Genomic DNA, 16803 nt, shown 5'->3' on the forward strand with positions numbered 1-16803 from the left:
AGAGAACACATTTTCCCTATATATGGGATTTACCATATAGACCTTCAGGTCTCTTTGCAAAAGGTACAGAATGCTGTAGACCAGGGTCTCTTTCCCCTTCAATGTACATCTGAATAACTCCCATTAAATGTAATGAGTCTATTACACTCAACCACTAAGGGGAAGCTACACCCAAATCCTATCAGCCCTAGTCCCTGAAAATCATTTCAACTACTGCAATAAAATGACCAGGAGAGGTCAAAGCTGCTTCCAGGGAAGGATCCCTCCTTTTTCCTGCTGCTGATTTGAACCCATGAGGTTGTGTTAAAAATCCTGTGGGAAAGGTCCTAAACCATCCTGTTTAGAATAGCTCATTTTCATGTGGAGGGAGGTTTAGAACACTGATTCTTATTAACACATGAAAACAGAATCTCTGTTTCTTAAGCGTTCATCTGCCTTTGGTTATTTCCCAGCAAACACCACAGTGCAAGATTCTCATCTGGTTTAAAGAGTCCCAGCGCCATAATTCTGTTTGTGACATCATCTCTTGTTACCTTGGCAAGGATTACGATGTCACATTCAGAGGGTTATGACTTCAGTGGGGAATAAGCAGCAGGAGCATATGAACGGTTGGAGAACAACAATCACATTTCCATGTAAATGACTCCAGTAATAGTTAAAATAATAGGGGAGGAAGGGAAAATGCAGAATATGTCTGGTATTTACTCTGGGCTGAATCATTTCAGAAATTGTTTAGCACGAATGTTTTCCATAGCCTTCCATGAAGTGTCAGGTGCTCTTTAAAGATGGATGGCAAAAATACTAGTTAAATAACTACAAACTGAGCAAGTGACTGCCAGCTTGTTTTTCCTGCCTTTTCCCCAGAGCCTCAAATCTGCTGTGGGAGGCAGTGATGTAATTGCAGACAGAGCATCATTTCCCGGTTGCTGGGAAGGCCTAGTATGGCATAAATTAAATATAAACACAGTCGAGAGAATCCATTTTATCTTGAAAGGTGGGAAAGGCTACTTCAAGCCTTTCCCCAGCAGCTAGTGCCACGCATGTTATCTCAAATGACATTGTTTGACTTAAAATGCCACAATCTGTGCTCCTTATTAGACTGCATTGCCATTTAAGTCAAAAGCAGCAGGATCAGACCCTGGCCCAGACACAAAGCCTGTGTGAATTGGCTTAGTTCCATTGACATCAATGGACCACATCCCCAGCTACCTCGGTTTCCTACGTTTGGTGACTCTCCGTATTTATTTACTTCTATTTGATCACATCCAAAAGGTGCTCATCTCACAAGTGCATTCTGCCACAAATTACATTACACACTATAATTCAGATTCCGTGCAATGGGACAACCCTCCGGCCCAGAATAACAACAATCCCTCTACCCAGCTGGCATTTCCTCATAGCTCATAAAGACTTGATCTGTGCCCTATGCAAAGACAGGGGCGGTCTCTGCAGCATGGCCAGAAAGTTAACAAATCTGGGCTCTGATGCACCCAGGGGAGAAGTGGATTTCAGAGTCAAGAGATCTTCACAGAGGCCTTCACAGAGATCACCACATCCTCAGCTCCCTCCTGCAGCTACGTGAGAGAGGTGGGCTCTCTGAGAGCCACCCCCCAAACCAGTTAGGGCTTCAAAGGTCAAAACCATCCCTCTGAATTCCACCTGCAGCTCCCTAAGGAGGTTCCATTCAAAGGTTAGTTCCATGCTGGAGCTGGGGAACACCACGGCACATTGAACAGTCTGAACAGAGGACCTGACAAGAAGACGAAGGAGAAATTGGTCGGTTCAGAGTGCCGTTGTCACAGGTCAAGCCTGCATACATATTTTGTTACTGATTTGAAGCCTTCTATGGTTTGGACCAAACCCGTAAGTTCACTGCTCAGGCAAACTCCTACTGAGGTTGCTTTAATTCTTTACTTTAAAAAATCTTTACATTTTACATTGTACAAAAACAATGAGGAGTCTGGTAGCACCTTAAAGACTAACAGATTTATTTGGGCATAAGCTTTCATGGCTAAAAAACCCACTTCTTCAGATGCATGGAGTGAAAATTACATATTACTCCCTTCTCTTCATGTGTCAGTATATTTATGCTTGTATCTGTAATTTTCACTCCATGCATCTGAAGAAGTGGGGTTTTTTACCCATGGAAACTTATGCCCAAATAAATCCGTTAGTCTTTAAGGTGCTACCAGACTCCTCGTTGTTTTTGTGGAACAGACTAACACGGCTACCCCTCTGATATTTTACATTCTACTTCTTGAGCAACATAGACGTGACCAGCTTTGTTGCTGATCTTCAATCCTCAACCCCTTTATTACTGCTGCCAGTAAAAACTGTGTTCACCTTATTTTCACTCTCCAAGGCATGAGCGGGTCACATTATTACTTCTGTGGTTTATAAAGGGTTAATAAATTATTAATCCGTCCAATAGGTTGCTCGTGACCATGTTTTATAACTAGCTGTAACACCAGCTGATGAACTTATAACCATCTATAATATATATGACTCATGTCTGTAGTATATTATGACATCTATTCATCATTTATTAACCCTTTACAGGGTATTTATAAACTGAGCCTTAGCATAACGTGTGATTTATTTACTTCATTCACTCCAAATATCACAATCACCCAAATATCTTCTTATTCCCCCCCGCCACTGCATTTCTGATAGCATCCGATGGTATCCAGAGGCCAAGTTCCTGATGGCAGAATGATTCCAAAAGAATGCTCTAGACTTCTAGAGGGGACCAGGGTTCTGTTATCTTCCTTGCTGCAGGCACCAAGAGGAGAGTGCCAACCTACCGCAGGTGAACCAGGAGACAATGTGGGAGAATTTGGATTACCTATGAATGAGTTAATTAAGCAAGAGAACAGTGACTGGGGAATAGTGGAGCTTGGATTAGATTTGTCTCTTTAATTAATGCCCAGAACAATTTCCAGCAGAGAAAGATAGCTCAGGATTAGAGTGATACTGTAGCTGTACTTAAAACACCTCCTATATGCAATCAGTCTTCCTTCTGCTTCCCCTCCTGCACCCCTTACCAGATCCCCACTGTTCCCCCCCTCCCCCCCTCATTTAATGGAAGAGAGAGAAATTCTCATTTGAAAACTAGCCAAGAGCCCAGAAAAACTTAAGAGAGGGAGGGGACAAGAGAGAAAAAACAATGAGAGGGAACAGGAAAGGGAGGGGGAGAAAAAGAAAGAAAGGATTATGAAGAAAGGAGCGAGAGAGAGAGAAGGCAGGGAGAGGTACAAAGAGAAAGAAAACAGTTGTTGTCCTTTCAAAGCATGAGAGAAACAAATCACAGGATGCTTTAATGTCACTTGAAGGGAAAGTGGTGAGAAAGGGCCAGATTTACAAGTGTATTTGGGTGCCTAAAGATGCCGATGAGCACCAAAAGCACCTACACACTTTGGAAAATGCCACTGAGTTCCTATCTTCATCTTTAGGCACCTAAATATCTTTGCAAATGCCGCGCAAAGAAGCTATTGCCGATGAATACTGGAATCTACAATCCCATCATTCCATCAGACTGAGCTCCACTGTTGTTCTGCAATGGGTCTACATCCCCAAACGCCACAGCTGAATTGTGGCTGGGATTTACAAAGGCCAGCGCAAGCAATAGAAAAAAAGTCCCCAAGGATCTCCCACCTACTCACCTGGCTGCCCCTATTTACTCCCCTCTTTCGGTGGGACCTGGGCATCTCACCGGCCTTTGTAACCCTTCCCACAGGGCCCAGCTGTAATGAACTGCCCCCTGAAGTGGGAAAGGCCCCAGGAAGCAATGCAATTTTGTGGAAGCAAAGTGAGATCGGGAAAGGGGACTGTGCATCAAGGCAGAAGGTACATACCAAGGAGCTGGTATAGGTTGGGTCAGAGGTATCATCTTGCAGGTAGCGCGAGAGACCGAAGTCAGACACTTTGCACACCAAGTTACTATTGACCAGGATGTTTCTGGCGGCGAGGTCCCGGTGCACGTAGTTCATCTCCGCAAGGTACTTCATTCCCGCAGCAATTCCCCTGAGCATCCCCACCAGCTGGATGACTGTGAACTGCCCGTCATTTTGCTGCGGTCATAAAGAGCAGGTGCCATAATCAGAATGATCCAGCTATTGCTGGGGTAATAGATAACCCCGTTAGCCAAACAAACCTGTGACTCTGGGTCAGTCAGTTCTCCTATGTAGTGAGATTGTAAGCTGCTTGGGGCAGGGACTGTCACTAGTGCATGTACAGCACCTAGCACAATGGGACCTGAACATGGCTGAGGCCTCCAGACATTACTGTAGTATGAACAACAACCACCGAGCTCCCATTTAGCACATTTTCAGCCTGGGAGTCCAGTTTCTGTTGTGTTTGGTGTCAGGATGATCAGGTGGTTGTTGTTGTTTGGTGTGGGTTTTTTAACTAATTTAGGAAAAAGTCATCTCTAAAAATCAGTGTCTATTTCCATTTCTGGATTTACTCTCTTAAAATTTAAAAACTCTTCTGGGCATCTTTTTATTTTTCAGGCCATTTGTTTTCTCTCTTTTCAATTCTTGCCTCCCCCCACCCGCACCAAAAAAGTGTTAGATTCTGGGCTACCCACAGTATGGAACAAGAGAAAGCAGATCAGGCTTCCCTAGGCCTTCCCACGGATACTGGGGGTGGGGTGGGGGGAGGGAAAGACCATTCGCATTCAGGACTTTCCATAGAGAACATAAGGGTCAACGTTCCTAGGAGACGGACATCAGAGTCTGTTGTGTGGAAAATGTGGCCATCTTATTGGAGGGCACCTCCTCCCTGTCTGTTTTTGGGGTGTCTATGAGTACGATGCCAACAGCAGGGAGCAATCTGTCAGTTCTGAAAAGCACAGGGACTGCAATTGTTCCTGGCACATGCATGGGGGTGCAGGGCTCCCCACAACAGTCTCTCCCTCTCGACTCCTTGTGCATACACACAAGGGTCAGTCTGACTCTGGGGCCCTCAAGTATTTTGCTACTTTGGGCTGGCCCCCATGGAGGGACATTGATGACCTACTTTGCTATCTTTCCAAGCAGCTGATGCACCAATTAGCAATGCTATTTTTACATCAAGACTGAAATTAGACATATAAATTACCTGCTTCTGAGCGTTGGAAAGAAGGTGGCATTAACAGGATTTGGATCCTCGGTTCCCATTAATCATTCCTCCAATTGTCTTTGAAAATCTCAGCCTAAGTGTTTACCCCTCTCTTCTCCTCCCCTTCCCTCTTCATCCATCTTTCTTTTCTGTCCCTCCTTCCCTCAATTCTTTTGCCTACCTCTCTTTCTCCTGCACCCTCCTTCCCCTACCTCCCAATCTCTTGAGAGGTGTGCACCGGAGCTCTGGGTCAGATTGCCTTTGAGCTGCCTCTTGACCCCTAGGACACACCACCTAAGATGCCAGTACAAAGAACGACGGTTGGTTTCCCTGCTGCGTGAGGATTAATACTGTTGCTGCTGCAGCTGCTTCCTCCAGATGATCTCAGATCCCGTAATGAGATGAACACTGTCCACAAAGGAGCAGTGTTTGGAGTCACACAGTGGACCTCTTGTCACTGATGCTCCACGATGCTTCAAGCTGATGCTAAAAATACTCAAAGCTGGCTTCAAATGTGAAGTGAGAAAATAAAAGGGCACTTCTTTAATTCTGGCCATGGTCCCACCTTCCCTCCAGTTCTAGAACACTTCAAATAGCTGCCCATGCCTCAGTGATTCAGAAGTTTTCAGTTTTGATCTAGCATTCCCATCCTTGCAAGGCCTCTCCTGCTTCCTATACTTGTTTCCCTTCACCTCACCTAGCTGGCATGATGATCAGGTGACCAGGCAATAGCAGAGCACTTTTATTTGGGGTGGTTCCTGGTGGGAGTGGAGTCCCCAGTCCTCAGAACGCTTTAGTGCAGTTATGGTTTATCTTTTAATTCAAAAACTGGCCTTTCCCCTCATGGATTTCTTTATTTCCCCTTTTGTAGTAGTGGGCACAGCAACCCTTTCCTCTTGCTGAGGCCTCTGGGGGAGATTTTCATCCGTGCCCAAGAGATTTAGGAGCACAAACCTCACTGAAAGACAACAGGATTTGTGCTCTGAAATCTCTTAGGCTCGTTTGAGAATCTTGCCCTCTCTCAATATTGCTTCTTAGGTTAGTTATTAGGGTTCCCCCTGGAGGCCATGTCGTCCATGAGCCTAGCTGCTAGAGGTTTGACCTCAATGGATCTTCTACAACACAGCATGACTCAATTCCAATGAACATGACTCCATTCCAATGTTATAGCAGAAGAGTAGCCAATGAGGCCATCATGCTTCCTTACCCTCAGAAAGGAGTCCAGAGCTCCATTCTCCATAAACTCTGTGATGATCATGACTGGCCGGCTTTTGGTCACCACTCCTTCCAGCCGAATGATATTTGGGTGGTCAAATTGTCCCATGATGCTGGCCTCACTCAGGAAATCCCTACGCTGCTTCTCAGAGTAGCCAGCCTTTAATGTCTTAATGGCCACATAGATTTCCCTCTTGCTGGGCAGTTTCAGACGTCCTTTATACACTTCTCCAAACTCCCCTGCAATTGCAAGAATATCAGTTGCAACCACTTCTCCTTCTCAACAGAGCATGGTAAAGAACAGCAGTGCCACATAGCTGTCATGGCTCAAATATGGGGGGAGGGATAGCTCAGTGGTTTGAGCATTGGCCTGCTAACCCCAGGGTTGTGAGCTCAGTCCTTGAGGGGGCCATTTAGGGATCTGGGGCAAAAATTGGGGATTGGCCCTGTTTTGAGCAGGGGGTTGGACTAGATGACCTCCTGAGGTCCCTTCTAACCCTGATATTCTATGTGCACACTTAAATAGTGTCCTCTTAACACTATTTGTCTTCCCCCCTTAAAGGGGCAATGTCAAAAGCATCCATTCCTCTGCTATTAAGAATATTCCTGAGCCTACAAACTGCTCTACCTGGATACAACCCTGTGCCGCCATGTAACTCTTCCAATGTTAATGGAGCTTTTTGCAGGTGCCACAGTTCATCTGTGCAAAAGAGCTTGCAGGTTCAGGGCCTAAGATATCAGTAAAACAAAAAGATTTTCCTAAATCTAAAATGTTATAATTTACACTGTTTCCTTTTTGCATTTCACTCCTCTTGGAATGTGAAAGTAAGTGGGTCAGTTTCACTTTTGTTTTGAGTCAAGTTTAACTTCCTGTCTACATGGATGTTAGTGGGACAATGTTAGGGGTCTCAGCTCTACAGGGGAAAGTTTGCATCCAAAATAACAGAGTTTATTTGAAATAGATCAATATCTATGTTATCATTAGGGTTGATGGAAAAGTTTTTGTCAACATTATTTTTTGTCAGAAAATTGGATTTTCACATTTGTTGTTTCCTTGGAAAGTGTCTGCTGTCTTTGACAATTTCTGATTTTGCATCAGAAATCAAAAAAACCTGTAGAACAGAAATTTTTCAGCTGTTGAAAACTGAAGCCTTTTCAGTTTGGGTTTCTTTGAATGATGAGCCAAAATTTTCCATGCAAAAATCTCCAGTTTGCCAAACAGCTCAAGTTATGATTTATAACCTCTTGATCCCGTCCTGCCTTTTCTTTTTAACAATATATAAATTTTAGGCCTCAAACTAATTGACAGTATCCCTTAAAGTTCTCCATTCCCCAGATGTAAAACTACTTAGCTTGAATTTATTATAGAGCAAATAATGGGCAGCCTAAATTATACATCTCTTGTGCAGAAGCTAATGACACCTACAGATCACTAGAATGGTTCATGTTTAAGTCAGATTTGCAGCTGCTTTGCATTGACAGAGCAGCATAAAGCAGTGAGATTAATCTAACCCCAAATTTGAAACAATCAATTGGTTCTTTGAATCTTCCTCACAACTTCTCACTTTCTCTATTTTTTTTCTAATGGCATAATACAGTAATTTAACAATAATACTACAAATGCCACAGGTGATATAGATATATATATATATGTCCAATTTTCTCTTATTTCCTGAAAGTTAAACCAAGAAGTCAAAGGACCGCCAAGGTCAATGAATTAATAAGTTAACCAAACCCTCCCAAACGTCGGAAGAGTATGCAGAACTCAGGGTGTAGGCAGACGTGTGAATCTTTTTTTATTTTAACTGAATGAGTTAGCTGGTCCGCTCTGAGCTATGAGCGGATGTAACACAAAAGGGAGGAAGAGAAAGGAAGGTGCAGGAGCTGTGGAGAGGATGGGAGGGAGGGTGGAGAAGACAGCTAATAGTGAAACGAGACACACCTGCTCCAATGACTTCTTCAATCTTCACGAAAGAGACGTCAATCTCCTTGGCAAACTCGCGGACAGCCTCGTTGGGGTCCTCATAAGTGAAGGGGTCAATGTAGATCTTCATCCCTGGAGAGCCTTGTCATGAGAGAGACAGGAGGGACAGCAACAGGGAGAAAAAACCAGTTGGTATTTAGAGAAAGGGCTTTGGAAGCATCTTACATTTCTCTGATACCTTCTCACTTCTCTGCAAGTCAATTACAATGCTATTTTTCTTAGCTCTGCTACTCCACTCTCTCTCTATCTCATTCGCCATTCTTCCAGCCCCAATCCCACTCATCTGCTCTTATTGTTCTGTCCTCCATTATCTTCCCTCTTGCTCCGCTCCTGGTAGGTGGAAGGTATTACTTATAAGCTGACAGACTGAGACCAGTCCACACAGAGCACACGGGAACCTGGAGCGTGGCCATTATTTATTTATCAAAGTCATACCAAATGCATTAGCAGCAGAGCCAATGTAGAATTGCAGGTTGAGATCAATATTTATCAATCGGACACCTTTTAGAGGGGAAGCCGCCGCTGAGGCCATACCAGGCAGCTGTGACACAGCACACAGATTGAAGGAGGAAGAGATTAGAAAAAGGAGAAAAATAGCAAGGTGGAAAAGGAAGGACTAAAGGAAGAAAGGTTAGAAAGGGAAAAAAACAAAATTTCTTTTAAACTTTCAGAGGAAAAAATAAAAATACTAAAAAGAAAGAAAATTTACAAGGATAAAATCAGAAAGAGAAATACATAAAGAGATACAAAATAAAGCATGAACATATAAAGAGACAAACAGATATGCATAAGGAAAATATTACAGTGTTTTTCACTCTCGCTATGTGTGTTAGACCACTTTCCCTTACCCTGGGTCTGTCTGATCTATTTAGATTGTAAACTCTTCAGGGCAGAGAGAGTTTGCTGCTCTGTGTCTGTACAGACCCTAACACAATAGGCCCCATTCTTGGCTGGTTCCTAGTGTGATAAGAATGATATTAATAATAATAGTATCATCCTAACACTAAAAATACATTCCTATAGTGAAGGAGATAGACTAGGTCCTGATCTTCTAAGAAAGGAACACTCCTTTTGCCAACTCCAAGAGCTCAACAATCATGATTCAGGCCTCAAAAAGTCATGAGATTGGCTTAAAAATCACGTGATTTTTAAAAAGTGGAGCTCTTGTTACTTGCATTTTAGTTTTTGAAGCGTTAGGTTGCACTTGGGTCATGTTTTGAAGTTTTTCTTCACAACCACAAAGGCTAGACATTTCCTTTGTTTTTAAGGGAAACGGAGATTCTCACCAAATAGCACGACTTCAGGAGCTGGGGCCTGTAAGATGAACATCAAATACCGGGAGACTTGCACTAAAATCAGGAGAGTTGGCAGCACTGCCAGCACCGGGGTTTTCTGAGAGCTGCAGCTATCATTCTAGAAGGTAAAGTCATGCCAAGAGGGTTTTCATTTGGTCCAGACAACCTAAAGCCACAGCTTCTTGAGTTAAACCCATAGCTTAAGTGATTTTCACCAAGAGCTCTCCTGCTTATATAGCACATTCAGCTCCCAGCAATGAAGTTACAAAACTACGATTAGCTGGTTTTATGGTAAGGAACGTGGCAATTTTATGATGCTTCCTGCATAATTTGAGAAATATTTATTTACCCAAAAAGGTCTTTGAAAGTTTTGTTGCTGCTACTAAATTGACAGAGTGTAGCAATTATAATCAAAAGCCTGAATGGCCTGATAAAAGATGAGTTATGAGCCTCCATAACTGACAGTCAGGCACTATTTTTGCCTACTAAAAAGCATTCCAAGGGGATGTTCCTCAAGTCAGGGCTGCCCAGGCTCAGCCAGATGACTGTGGAATTTCTGTGGCACTGTAGGCAGATGTGGAATCTGCCTTCGGGCATCAAATCAGATTCAGATCTTGTTACTGTACTCGTTAAAATTAAAACCAAAACCCTCACGCCCAGGGATGCAAACACCGTTAATGGTGGCTGCTCAAGTGGCATTTCCTCTCATCTGGTGGAAAAAATGAGTCCAGCAAATGCTATTAAAATATTATAATAAAACGGTGCTTTTCAGAATGAAAGCCTACACAGCTGGATAAGGGAAGCAGGTAGCATCACCTGCCACACAGGTAATAGACATTATTTGCAGCTACTCTCCTCTAAGTCCACACACTCATGTGGGGCATGTTACGGTTAAACCTACATGGTATGCCCCACACCAATAAAACTACCTGGCAACACCATTCTGGAATTCTTCTTGCCCTGAGCTCCTGGGGTGGGAGGGCATCAACTAGGGAAATACTATACAATTACAGAGAGACTGTGGCCCAGTGGACAGGACCTCAGGAGAGATGGGTTCTGTTCCTGGATCTGCCACTGACCTGCTTTGTGCCTTTCGACAAGTCACTTCATAGAATCATAGAAAATCAGGGTTGGAAGGGACCCCAGAAGGTCATCTAGTCCAACCCCCTGCTCGAAGCAGGACCAATTCCCAGTTAAATCATCCCAGCCAGGGCTTTGTCAAGCCTGACCTTAAATACCTCTAAGGAAGGAGATTCTACCACCTCCCTAGGTAACGCATTCCAGTGTTTCACCACCCTCTTAGTGAAAAAGTTTTTCCTAATATCCAATCTAAACCTCCCCCACTGCAACTTGAGACCATTACTCCTCGTTCTGTCATCTGCTACCATTGAGAACAGTCTAGAGCCATCCTCTTTGGAACCCCCTTTCAGGTAGTTGAAAGCAGCTATCAAATCCCCCCTCATTCTTCTCTTCTGCAGGCTAAACAATCCCAGCTCCCTCAGCCTCTCCTCATAACTCATGTGTTCCAGTCCCCTAATCATTTTTGTTGCCCTTCGCTGGACTCTCTCCAATTTATCCACATCCTTCTTGAAGTGTGGGGCCCAAAACTGGACACAGTACTCCAGATGAGGCCTCACCAATGTCGAATAGAGGGGAACGATCACGTCCCTCGATCTGCTCGCTATGCCCCTACTTATACATCCCAAAATGCCATTGGCCTTCTTGGCAACAAGGGCACACTGCTGACTCATATCCAGCTTCTCGTCCACTGTCACCCCTAGGTCCTTTTCCGCAGAACTGCTGCCTAGCCATTCGGCCCCTAGTCTGTAGCTGTGCATTGGGTTCTTCTGTCCTAAGTGCAGGACCCTGCACTTATCCTTATTGAACCTCATCAGATTTCTTTTGGCCCAATCCTCCAATTTGTCTAGGTCCTTCTGTATCCTATCCCTCCCCTCCAGCGTATCTACCACTCCTCCCAGTTTAATATCATCCGCAAATTTGCTGAGAGTGCAATCCACACCATCCTCCAGATCATTTATGAAGATATAAAGATCCCGAGTCTGTGGTTCTTTTTCCCCTCCCATCTTTGTCAGTGGTGTCTACTTAGACTGTAAGCTAACTGGGGCAGAGACTGTCTCCTATGATGTGTCTGCACAGTGCCTAACACAACTCAGCCTTGATTCCAATCGAGGCCTCTGCCTATGGAAATATCACTAGGAACATAGAGAGGTAAAAGTTCACTGACCCATACTCTGGTGGCATATTTTCTTGATTTTTCTCTCCCTTGTTCCTTCTCTCTCTGTTCACCTCTTTTAATTCAGTCCATGCCCATCTTCTCCTTTCCATTCTCCTCTCTGTCCCATTTCCAGTCCATTCTTTTTTCTCTCTGCCTTTCATTCTTTGAAATTATCACACTTTTCTCCCCAGCTCTACAGTTTCTCTTCCCAGGCCCTGTTTGCCAATTGAATACATCCACTCCTGCTGCTAAGAGCTTTGCGCATGACGGAGTTGGTAATCCCGGCTAGCTAGCACTAGAATAACTGGGTGCTTATAACTGTTTCCCAGGAATAACGACACATCCACTGGAAAAAACAATACTGTCCCCTTTCGTTCCAACCAGCAACAGCCAGGTCTCCTTTCATTTCCTTTCTTCTTTATTGTCCCTCTCCTGTTCCCACCGCTGTCCCTCTCTTCACTCCCCAGCCCCGTTCTCCTGCGGAGCGCCTTCCATTTGTTAGGTTTCAGAGGAACAGCCGTGTTAGTCTGTATTCGCAAAAAGAAAAGGAGTACTTGTGGCACCTTAGAGACTAACCAATTTATTTGAGCATGAGCTTTCGTGAGCTACAGCTCACTTCATCAGATGTTTACCGTGGAAACTGCAGCAGACTTTATATACACACAGAAATCATGAAACAATACCTCCTCCCACCCCACTGTCCTGCTGGTAATAGCTTATCTAAAGTGATCAACAGGTGGGCCATTTCCAGCACAAATCCAGGTTTTCTCACCCTCCACCCCCCCACACAAATTCACTCTCCTGCTGGTGCTAGCCCATCCAAAGTGACAACTCTTTACATAATCAAGTCGGGCTATTTCCTGCATAGATCAAGGTTTTCTCACATCCCCCCCACCCCCATACACACACAAACTCACTCTCCTGCTGGTAATAGCTCATCTAAACTGACCATTCTCCAGGTTTAAATCCAAGTTAAACCAGAACATCTGGGGGGGGGGGGGGGTAGGAAAAAACAAGAGGAAACAGGCTACCTTGCATAATGACTTAGCCACTCCCAGTCTCTATTTAAGCCTAAATTAATAGTATCCAATTTGCAAATGAATTCCAATTCAGCAGTTTCTCGCTGGAGTCTGGATTTGAAGTTTTTTTGTTTTAAGATAGCGACCTTCATGTCTGTGATTGCGTGACCAGAGAGATTGAAGTGTTCTCCGACTGGTTTATGAATGTTATAATTCTTGACATCTGATTTGTGTCCATTTATTCTTTTACGTAGAGACTGTCCAGTTTGACCAATGTACATGGCAGAGGGGCATTGCTGGCACATGATGGCATAGATCACATTGGTGGATGTGCAGGTGAACGAGCCTCTGATAGTGTGGCTGATGTTATTAGGCCCTGTGATGGTGTCCCCTGAATAGATATGTGGGCACAATTGGCAACGGGCTTTGTTGCAAGGATAAGTTCCTGGGTTAGTGGTTCTGTTGTGTGGTATGTGGTTGTTGGTGAGTATTTGCTTCAGGTTGCGGGGCTGTCTGTAGGCAAGGACTGGCCTGTCTCCCAAGACTTGTGAGAGTGTTGGGTCATCCTTTAGGATAGGTTGTAGATCCTTAATAATGCGTTGGAGGGGTTTTAGTTGGGGGCTGAAGGTGACGGCTAGTGGCGTTCTGTTATTTTCTTTGTTAGGCCTGTCCTGTAGTAGGTAACTTCTGGGAACTCTTCTGGCTCTATCAATCTGTTTCTTTACTTCTGCAGGTGGGTATTGTAGTTGTAAGAAAGCTTGACAGAGATCTTGTAGGTGTTTGTCTCTGTCTGAGGGGTTGGAGCAAATGCGGTTGTATCGCAGAGCTTGGCTGTAGACGATGGATCGTGTGGTGTGGTCAGGGTGAAAGCTGGAGGCATGCAGGTAGGAATAGCGGTCAGTAGGTTTACGGTATAGGGTGGTGTTTATGTGGCCATTGTTTATTAGCACTGTAGTGTCCAGGAAGTGGATCTCTTGTGTGGACTGGACCAGGCTGAGGTTGGTGGTGGGATGGAAATTGTTGAAATCATGGTGGAATTCCTCAAGGGCTTCTTTTCCATGGGTCCAGATGATGAAGATGTCATCAATATAGCGCAAGTAGAGTAGGGGCTTTAGGGGACGAGAGCTGAGGAAGCGTTGTTCTAAATCAGCCATAAAAATGTTGGCATACTGTGGGGCCATGCGGGGACCCATAGCAGTGCCGCTGATCTGAAGGTATACATTGTCCCCAAATGTGAAATAGTTAAATATCTTAAAACAAAAAAACTTCAAATCCAGACTCCAGCGAGAAACTGCTGAATTGGAATTCATTTGCAAATTGGATACTATTAATTTAGGCTTAAATAGAGACTGGGAGTGGCTAAGTCATTATGCAAGGTAGCCTGTTTCCTCTTGTTTTTTCCTACCCCCCCCCCCCCAGATGTTCTGGTTTAACTTGGATTTAAACCTGGAGAATGGTCAGTTTAGATGAGCTATTACCAGCAGGAGAGTGAGTTTGTGTGTGTATGGGGGTGGGGGGGATGTGAGAAAACCTTGATCTATGCAGGAAATAGCCCGACTTGATTATGTAAAGAGTTGTCACTTTGGATGGGCTAGCACCAGCAGGAGAGTGAATTTGTGTGGGGGGGTGGAGGGTGAGAAAACCTGGATTTGTGCTGGAAATGGCCCACCTGTTGATCACTTTAGATAAGCTATTACCAGCAGGACAGTGGGGTGGGAGGAGGTATTGTTTCATGATTTCTGTGTGTATATAAAGTCTGCTGCAGTTTCCACGGTAAACATCTGATGAAGTGAGCTGTAGCTCACGAAAGCTCATGCTTCCATTTGTTGTCTCTCAGCCTGCTTTCCTTCCACCTCCTCCCTCTCCTACTTTTCATTTGTTCTTTCCATCTAAGTCTCTTCCCAGTTTGCTTCCTCACATCCCTCCTTTGAGCGTATCTTCTGCTTTACATCCAGACTCCTGACTCGTGCTATCAAAGAGGTCACTGATTTTGGTGGCCCATTGATTTGGCACCTAACTCCCTTTGGCTCCTTTCAAAATCCCAGCCTCAGAGCACTGGTGGCCAACAATTCCTTCCTCTCCCTCGGTCCCCCCAGTCATAAGCATGCCTTGCTAAGGGCCTGCCCCAAAACATCTGTCTGGGCCAGCAGGGAGAGAGGGGAGCTTTGCCCAACTCATTCTGCAAAGGTCCTAGTCCTGGGCCCTTAAAGGAACAATGGTCTAGGATGGCCCTATACCGTCCCTTGCCCGCAACACCATGTTCCTCTCTCCCGTGGACTTCTTCAGCTGCTTCCCTGGACACATGGAATGGGGTAATCACCTCGTCCAGCCTTAGACCCCGATTATCACCCTACTGTGCACAGGGTCAGCTCAAGGATTGTGGGGAGGAACACTACAGTGATTCTTGAGCCACACCACACCTTGAGTGAATCCTTACACAGGGGTGTCTGTGTCAGGGCTGCAGGGCCCCCTCAGCCCCCCGCTGTGGAAGAGAAGCCTGACTACTGCTCCTGTCACCCTGAGCCATTTGATTGCACCGCTCTGCCTTTCCAAGATTCTCTTCTCAAAGAAAAACTTAACACACGCATGGGGTTTTTGCTTAATGAAATCTGAGATTCTCCTCAACAGGGATAAGTCCCTGGAGTCACCTCCTGCTCCACAGTGGGATGGGAGAGGGAAGGAGTAGCTGCCCCAATCCCCACGCTGCCCTGCACTCAGGGGAGTCAGGACTGACCCAGCCAAGTTGGAGGCATTGCTAAGCCAGTCACTGCTGGGATCTGTATGAGGAGCGGTGGTTTGGTTTTCCAGTCTGGGCACAGACTTTGCCAATGAGAGAGTCCTGATGATCCCAATTGTCCCTTTGGACCTTAAAATCTATCAAGTGAGCAGAGAACCCATGTCAGTGAGGATTTCCAGATGATCATGTTTGGGGTGAGCAGAGAGGGAATGGTGTCTCCGCCCCACTCCATTGGTCTGACCAGTTTTCCCTTGAAGCTTTACACTACAGCTCAAATCACTATTTTGATATTTATTTTAATTGCTTAGTTAATTGTTCCCATTATTAATTATTATTATTATTTGTATCTTTAGGAGCCCCACTCAAGGATCCGGGTCCCACGGTGCTAGGCGCTGCACAGAAGCATTTCTAAAGCTGACATCGGAACAATTTGCCTGTTGTCATGTTTTTGTCACGTAATAGACTGTACGCTGGGAATGTGAATGAGCCCATTGCTCCTTTATGATGCCAGTGAGCCACTCTGAATTAGCAATGAATTCCAAGTATCTGAGCTAAAGAGTTTATCAGATGTTGCCTGTTAATTATGGAGTGATTGTGAAAAAACAGTTGATGGAAGAATGAGCTCATGATTCTGGTGTCTGAGATTCAAGAAGGATGTCAGATGAGCTCCTCGCTCCTAGCAGGGCCAGTTTGGGCAGAAGCGCCACGTTCCCAAGGCTGATGATGAAAACTGCAATGAAGCCATCTGTACATCTCCCACTTCATAAATCCCTTTACGGCTCAGTCTCATACACTTTAACGGCCCCATAAATTTTTTTACAAGAGCAGCTGATACTCCTGCCAGGATTACAAAGGGATTTACAGGATCATAACCAAGACTGAGTTACTGATCAAAAAATTTTGTCTCCCTTGCTCTTTCACCCCAGACAGGATGCGGGGCCTCAGTGCAGATTGTGGGGAGGAGCAGCAGCCTGTGGATCCAATGCCACAGGGTCGTTTGCCAGGATGGGAGGGGTGCCAAGGAGGGCAAGGCTGCTGGAGGCCTAACTCTGTCTGGAGCACCAAAGCCTGCTCTGAAGCTGAATATCAGGGATACTTATCACAACACACCCATGCACCCCTCGGCCACAACCCTACATCTCAGGAAACCCTCACTCATTCCTTGGCCTTTTCGCACTTGGACTATTGCAACCCCCCCTGCAATCACCTTCTCTCAC

The 16803-nt window shown here is 45.0% G+C and overlaps 1 protein-coding gene across 10 annotated transcripts in view; it reads right to left on the reverse strand.

The window, feature by feature from the left end:
* EPHB1 (EPH receptor B1) overlaps positions 1 to 16803 on the reverse strand; it is a 342358-nt gene that overhangs the window by 40804 nt on the left and 284751 nt on the right. For 9 of the 10 annotated variants that reach the window (XR_012160842.1, XR_012160837.1, XR_012160843.1 and 6 more), the window contains exons 10-12: positions 8258 to 8380; positions 6308 to 6555; positions 3855 to 4070 (exon numbers count right to left, since the gene is read on the reverse strand). Coding sequence is in view for 3 of the 10 variants with exons in the window: in XM_073360347.1 (XP_073216448.1) it covers positions 3855 to 4070; positions 6308 to 6555; positions 8258 to 8380 (587 nt within the window). In the remaining 7 variants the exon portion in view is untranslated. Of the gene's footprint in view, positions 1 to 3854; positions 4071 to 6307; positions 6556 to 8257; positions 8381 to 16803 lie in introns of those variants that run through there. The other variant, XM_073360348.1, reaches the window with a different exon arrangement.

The sequence above is a fragment of the Lepidochelys kempii genome, chromosome 9, assembly GCF_965140265.1.
Source record: "Lepidochelys kempii isolate rLepKem1 chromosome 9, rLepKem1.hap2, whole genome shotgun sequence".
NCBI classification, from domain to species: Eukaryota; Metazoa; Chordata; order Testudines; family Cheloniidae; genus Lepidochelys; species Lepidochelys kempii.